This window comes from Tamandua tetradactyla, chromosome 14, assembly GCF_023851605.1.
Source record: "Tamandua tetradactyla isolate mTamTet1 chromosome 14, mTamTet1.pri, whole genome shotgun sequence".
In the NCBI taxonomy this organism is placed as follows: domain Eukaryota; kingdom Metazoa; phylum Chordata; class Mammalia; order Pilosa; family Myrmecophagidae; genus Tamandua; species Tamandua tetradactyla.
The window spans coordinates 74,445,730-74,453,295 of NC_135340.1; the positions used below are offsets into that span (position 1 = coordinate 74,445,730).

Sequence of the window (7,566 nt, forward strand, 5' to 3'; positions counted from 1 at the left end):
TAGCCACAGATTATTAAAGATACGTAAAAAGTTTTAACCAATTCCCAGTGAACTTATTATCCTACAAGTAGGATAAAAATACCAGATTTTGACAATCGATCCCAACCTATAGCCTTCTATCTAAACTCAAAATTTTAGATATTTTCAATTTCAAAGACTGAGTTCCTGAAAGATCTATAAAAACACATCATCTCCAATGAAACAGCCTCTAAGATCTAAATTCAACATACAGTGGGCCCTAAACATTAAACATTCATCAGGTTTACCGGTTTTCTTCCATATCACCTTTTGTTCTTATTTTTTATTTTTATTTCTTTCCGTATTTATCTCTTTACTTCTACAATCACTACTCTAAATCAAGATTCAGTCACCCAATTTATCAAGCAATTTATTCCTACTGTATCATATTTCAGCCCCCAATACAGACTCCAACCAACATTCCATAATACTCTATCTCATAGTTATCATGACCTAAAATATGAGAAATTAAGAAACCTGGTTATCATGGCTCAGTTAGCATTTCTCCTTATTCCATGACAGAACTTTCCATTCCAGGAAATAAACCTATAAACATCTTACTATACATATTGGCCATTCCCTTCTATCACCTAGTTGATATCCCTCCAGCTTAAGGAATCCTCATTTCAACTGCAACTACAGTATATAATTGGACTACATTTTTACATCTTGGCATTTATGTCTACCCTGTCCACTCCAACAAACTCAGTATTTTCACTTCTCCTCTCACTCAAGACAGTGGCTTCTTGACTCCTACTAGCTACAGATACATAATAAGCCCTGGTGTCCCAATAGTGGTGTTTTCACTGTATATATTCTCTCATTGGTTAGCTGGAACTGTTGTAGCTTCAGAATGAATTCACTACTGTTACCTGCAACCTAGCTACGTCACAACTAGCCCCACTTGCACTAAGGCCAGGCCTTCACACAGTTAAATAGTTGTGTTACTGCCACCGGTAGGATTATTAGTTTGTCCACATAGCTTGACATTGCTTCCTTTTCCAAGTGTAAAAATTGACAGCTAGACTTGTTAGAAATACTAATTTTGGGTTTTTATTAAGAACTAGCAAGCTAATTTTTAGAGAGTTGATTGGGAGAATCATTAACAGTCATTAAATAAATCAATTCCTCCTTTAAAAAAAATTCCTGGGGCTCTTTATTCAGGCATGTCACATAAAGTTGCCCATGTGAAAAGCAGACCAGATGCAAATCAATACCTACAATTTGGAGTGTGTGCCCTTGTGACATTGGGCTTGGTACTCAACTTTGGAACCACTATTTATTTCTCTCTCCAGAGCCTTTCATATCTATGATTTGTCTTGAATTTACAGTTTACATTCCTGCAGAGAATATTGCGACTGGATGTTTAGAAGATGTTTAATTTCAATAATCAAATATATTAGTTTGGAACCAAAGTACTCATGATTAAGATGTAGGTCATGATCTTCCTGCATTTAAATAAGTGTACATTTTATTTGCTATGTTTTCCTGGTCATTCATCAGTTTCTCCTCTCCATTCTATCCTGCCTCACTTAAACTAGCAAAATCCATTAGTACAACATAATCCCAATAGTTCAGACAGTAAAAGCCTGGCAACCTCAATGTAAATTCCAGAAAGCAAAAACACATACAGGACAAAAAACAAGGAGAAAAAAAAAAAAAACACCCGCCTAAAGTATGCATACTATTTCACAGAAGACTCAGAACTTACTTATTTCACTCCAGATGAAAGTTTGTCAAGCATGATTAGTTTCCCCATGAAAACATTAGAAACCCTTACCTAGAAGACGCAACCTCCAAGGACTGCAAGAAAGTCAAGAAACATAATCACAAAGTCAGAAAAACTATAAAACTAGATACAAGAATATAAAGGAAAACCATTTAGAATAAGTTTAGAAGAAGGTTAAACTACCATGGATTTTTCAATCATTTCTGAAAAAATTTTTAAAGAAACTACAACAGAGCCCAGAACAATAATAGTTGTTCTATACCAACTCTCAATCATTTAAGATCAAATCTTCGGTCCACTTTAAGGAGACAGTAAACGTGTAACACATTTTAAAAAACCTTCCATCAAAAATGGCCAAATTGGTCCCTTAACTCCAAATTTTACCATCATAGCCATGTTTTAGAGGTAAAAATTATATTTTACTATATATTTGATTTGCGTGTATTAATTATAAGTGTGAGTGAACATTTATCACTTCTTTCCAGGTTTTAAAATTTTTTTATAAACTTGTTGATTATGTCATTTAAAAAAAAAAAAAAAAAAAGGCCAAACTTCTAAGTCTTTTCCCAGAGGCTTGTTATACTAAATTTCGTCTTACCTGAACCTGTTAGCCCCCAGCAATACTAGAAAAATGTAGCCTAGCCTAAAGAGGCACTTACTGCTCTACTATAGAGCTCCACAGAATGGGAACAGAGCACAGGACTGCCTGGATGTCAGTCTTCCCATTACATCCAGAAGTTCATGAATTCTACTGAGAAACTTCCCAGTTGTCAATATTGATCATCAGTTGAAATTCAAATCACACAAAACGCATCTCTAACCTGGTTCATTCCAGAGGCCACTAGATTGTGACCTTTGAGCTAACACGTAAAAACTGCTTTCGAAAAATTATGAGGGGGGCAGTGTAACAGCGGCTCAGTGGCAGAATTCCTGTCTGCCATGCTGGAGACCCGGGTTCGATTCCTGGAGCCTGCACATGCCATAAAAAAAAAAAAAAATTATGAGGGGGCAGTGGGTGAAAGGCTTAGGCTTTGAGGTCAAACTGGTTTGGGTCTGAATGCCTACTTCACCACTTAGCAGGTGGATCATGACAGACAAACTATTTCTTCAAGCCTCAGCTTCAACTGTAAAACATATCCCCTTCTCTCATAAGTTTTGAAAGTGAAACTCCTAGCACTATAAGATACACAATAAGCATCACAGGAATGTCCCCTACCCTTCCCAACAACCATTCAAGTCCTTAGGAGAACTGAAAGAGATCAGATAATTTATACCCTTGAAGGTTTTAAATTACAAAAACAGAGGCCCGGTCCCCTCACGCACTGCTACTCACAGAGGTCCTACAAATACACAAAGATGCTGTTAATGTAGAAGACAGCTTGAAATGGGCCTTAAGATGACAGAACTAACTGGACTGTCAACTGCACGTTAAAAAGATGAAGAGTCAGAAGCCATTAAAAATAAAGACAAAAAGTCTTTTATTAATTTCACAGACCTTTATGGACTAATAGAAGTGAGAGAACTAGTTTAAGCTTAAGCTTTATTACTTTTGGTCAAACATCATTGCAAAACTTCCAGAAAACTTATTTCTATAGTGTACATAGTACAAGGCAAAACATTTACACCAGATTTTTAAATATATATATATATATATATATATATATATATAATGTCATGTTCCAAAGTTCATTTCATCTGTGATTTCATCAAACCAAAACATTATGGAACTGATTTAACTGCTTCAGCTAAAATAGGTTCTGACATCTCAAACCCACCTATTTTTTTTAAAAAAAAGAAAGGACATTAGCTCTCTCCTATATCTGTGTTTAAAAGTATGATTGATTAGTAGAATATTATTGTGGACGTAATTCATACCACTGAAGTGTACATTTAATGTTTTTAATGTGTTACCACAATTTTAAAAGTCTATGTAGGGCAGGTCTTCTAGTGTTGAACAACAGAGGTTCAAGAAAGATTAATGTGTCTCCAGGCAACTCAAAAGAAAAAGTAACATTCAGACATAACATAAAAATCTTTGGGCTACATTTAATCAGAATAGTTTCAATAAATCTCTGATGTGGGTATAAATAATAAAGAAAAATATTTTTATGTATGTATTTGAGTACATGTCGATACAGACACTTGCTGAACTCTAGAAATCTTACAGTACCTTCCTATTAATTTCACATAAGATAGGACATGTCCTAGAAATGGACAGCATTAGGAAAGTTTAAAGTTTATGATTCCAAACACTAATTCTCCCTCCAGTTTCCCACCCAAGTCACAGGAAGGAAGGCAAAAAGTTCATGCACAACAGTGGTTGAACTAGAATGGGGAAAGCAACTGAAAATTATTTACACTCTAAAAATTAAATCTGTATTTCTACAATGTCTACACAAACATATTCAGCTCTCTAATATGCTAAAATACACATATATATTTAATGCAAATGTAACCTATTTCAAAAATTATCACTGCATTAACATCTTAAAACTTGACAATACATATCTCAGATTAGTAAACCAAAGTAGTAATTTTACAATTAGTTTACAAATATCTCCATGTGCCCCAAAGTTACAACCTTGATGCAAGCTTTAAAATAAAAGATTTATATTAATGCCTTTTTGAAAAAGTATCTACTTAAAAAAATTTTTTAAATAAGGAGCCTCCTAACCAATGGTAAATGCAAAACAAGAGACTTTATAAAAGGATTCCAGAGTTCTTAATTTAGAAAATTTCTGTTTAACAACGGCCAACCCAAAGATTATGCTGTTAATTTACCTTTTCTTCAAGCATAGGGCTACACCAGTCTCAATTCTTACTGCTTTTATTTGTCAAAAAACAAAAAACCCAAAGGACATTTTATATACTACTACTCATCAGTTGTTTAAAGTGTCTCATGGGTTAGTTAGCCTTACTTTTCACTACCTCAGAGAGAGGTAGTGTCCACTTCTTATCTATAATCCCAAAAAGTGAAAATTAACAGACAGAAAAAATAATTTGTTGAGAGCCACATTTAGAACATAAATACAAAGATTAGAGATGAAAAGGCCCTTTAAGAAGGTCTCTAGCACATGATTCTTTTTGAAAACTAAACACTTTCAACTCCTAATCTAAAGTGTATGAGTAACAAATACATAAGTAACAAAGAAACACCACAAATCACAACATAAATTTACCTACACAGCATCATCCTAGGACTAAGTAGTCTACAGAAGAGAAATATGGTTGGCCCTGCAGTCATAAGTCAAAGTGACAAAGAAAAGGACAGAAAATATACTACATGCACTATTCGGATATTTTCTAAGTTTATCAAATTATCAAATTTGGTCTTAGACATTCATCCAAAGGATTTCTGAAAGTTTTTCAAGCCAACGTTTTTAAGCATAGACTTGAAGCTTTTACGTACGTATACTTTGGGGGCAAATCTAGCTATCTAATATAAAGCGCTTTGCACATGAACAAAATGATGCAGCTAGTTTCAAAATGCACTGAAAATAAAAATCGTTGTCTTCAAATCCCGAGCCATCAAGAAGCTGTATGCTTTTAGCAAATTTAATTCCAATCTGGAAGTCGTGAGGCGAGTGCCCCTGTTTTGACAATCCACTAACAACACTGCATGTCTACTCCACCTGAGAGTTTCAGAAAACTCTTCATACTGGGTCACCCAATATGAGTAGAGGGGCCGTCCCTCTACTCTAAGAGACCAAATTCAACCAGCAGATCAAAGAACATCCTGAAACGGCTTACCTTTCTCCCCACCAAATCCTTTCCCCCCGGACATCAGATCTTTTCACTGAATACAAGCACACCTTTCCCGCGATCTCTCTCAAAACACACAGGTAGAGGCAGGGCATTATGGAGAACCGAAGCCACTCGTCTCAAACAAGCTGACTGTTAACCACTCAACGGGCGGCCCCTCTGCAGAACAGAGTCCGTCGGCATCGCCAAACCCGGTAAAGAACAATACACGAACCCAGCTGCAAGCATTGCAACTTCCCACGAGTCTGCGCGGCGGTCTCCGCGGCGGAGGGGACTCCGGAATCCGCCACCCGGCAGGGGCTGGGGGCTGGGGGCGGAAGGGTGCGCGCTGAACGAGAGCGGCGAAGATCGCCAGCTAGGCTGCAGTGGCTGCCTACCCCGGCGCCGCGGAGCAGGCTGGAGAGATGGAGCCACCGGCCTGGGTTACCCGGCTCTCGCCTGGCGACCTGGACGTCCCGACTTTCCTTCTGAGAGAGGCGACCCCTGCCTCCCCTGCCGCCGGGCTGTGGGGGGCGGGGAAGGCCTCGCCGGAGGCTTAGAGCCTCCTCCCCCGGCCACCGAAGGGAAAGCGGTCGGGGCGCGGGGGACAATAGGGAGTGGGGAGCGCGGCGCGCTCGAGTGGCGCCGCCGGCCGGCCGGGCTGACTGACGCTCCCGGGGCGCGACTAGGTTCCACTCGGCCGGGCCGCCGCTCCCGCCGCGCGGTCTGCCGTGGTCCCGGAGCCCCAGGCACCCGGGGTCCAACCTCACCTCCCAGCCCCGCCGCCCAGGAGAGGAGCAGAATTAACACTCTCAGCAACACCATCTTCCGCTGCCGGCGCCTCCTCACGGGTTAACAGCAGCACATCGATCCGGAGGGAGAAGCTAAGGGGGCTAGGTCCGGAGCCTCCACGGGAAGCCGGGACCTCCCCCGGCAGAAGAAACAGCGAAGCACCTCCCTCTCGCTCCACTTCTGGGGCCGGCAACGCTCCCAGCTCCTCCAAAACAGGGACCTCCCTCCCCCTCACCCGTTTCCTTCCTCCCTTCCCCGCTTTCCTTCGCTCGCTCCTTCCCTCCTCTCTAACCCCCTCCCCCGAGTCCCGGACCTCCGCCTCCTTCCTCAGCACGTGACGCCCCGGCGCCCAACGGGCACGCGGAGCCGCACCCCTTCCTCCCGCCTTTCCCCCTCCCCCCAGTGGCCCAGGGGCGCGCGCATGCGCACGGGGGCCGGCTCTCCGGCTGCTAGGGCCGCCGCCGCTTCCTGTCCGCCGGCGGAGAGATGGGATTGGGCTTGGGAGGCGGAGTTTTGGCCGTGGTCCCGCCCTCCGGATGGGAGCGCTCCTTCGTGGTATCTGTACTCCGCTTCGTGTTAAGGATACTCGGGGCGATCCTTTGGGCTAAAAGGGCTGAAACTGAAGGATGTTGAGAGGGGCCGTTTTCCACTTATTAACTTAGTAAGGAAGGAACGTTTTTGTTGTTTTTTCTGCCGCTCGTAGTGCACCGCAGTTACCGAGTAAACAAAAAAGAAAAGTCCCAACAACAAATTATAGCTGTGACGGCCACCTGTAATGGGAACGTAAATGTAAACATCTTCAAGCAGCAGGGAAAAAAGAGATCCTGCCTTAGGTATGTTTTTCTGGGTTCATAACAAATTTGTGTCACAGACCAGGCCTTAGCATTGTACAAGCTGCAGCCTCAACTACACGGTCCTAAATCTCCAGACCAGAAAATGTCCTCTTTTCCGCTCTCGCTGTTCCATCTCTGAAGCGAAACTTCGCGCATCTTCTTCACCCCCAACCTCTTTCAAGCTCATATTTGTTTTTGTTTTTTCTGTAACTCATTTTGTTTTTTTAAAAACTCATATTTCATGAACTGGAACTTTTTTATGTCATTTAATTAGGTATTTTTCACCTGTTTGACTTCCCCCCAGTAGAGTGAATTAGGGTAGATTACTAATACTGTTGATACTATTAAGAATTGGAGTCCCCAACAGTAGTGGAGGAGGTGGACTCTTATTCAGTCACAACCGCAGTGTAAGGTCCTGTCCCTGTGGGTTTTATTTCAAACTTTGCTGTTATA

At 41.3% G+C, this 7,566-nt stretch overlaps 1 protein-coding gene across 2 annotated transcripts in view; it reads right to left on the reverse strand.

Annotated features, from left to right (window-relative positions):
• ADAM10 (ADAM metallopeptidase domain 10) overlaps positions 1-6,559 on the reverse strand; it is a 216,527-nt gene extending 209,968 nt beyond the window's left edge. Inside the window, exon 1 of one of the 2 annotated variants that reach the window (XM_077128032.1) lies at positions 6,259-6,559. In XM_077128032.1, coding sequence (XP_076984147.1) covers positions 6,259-6,313 — 55 coding nt within the window. In that variant the 5' untranslated portion in view covers positions 6,314-6,559. Of the gene's footprint in view, positions 1-5,497; positions 5,816-6,258 lie in introns of those variants that run through there. The other variant, XM_077128033.1, reaches the window with a different exon arrangement.
• Between the last annotated feature and the right edge of the window lie 1,007 nt (positions 6,560-7,566).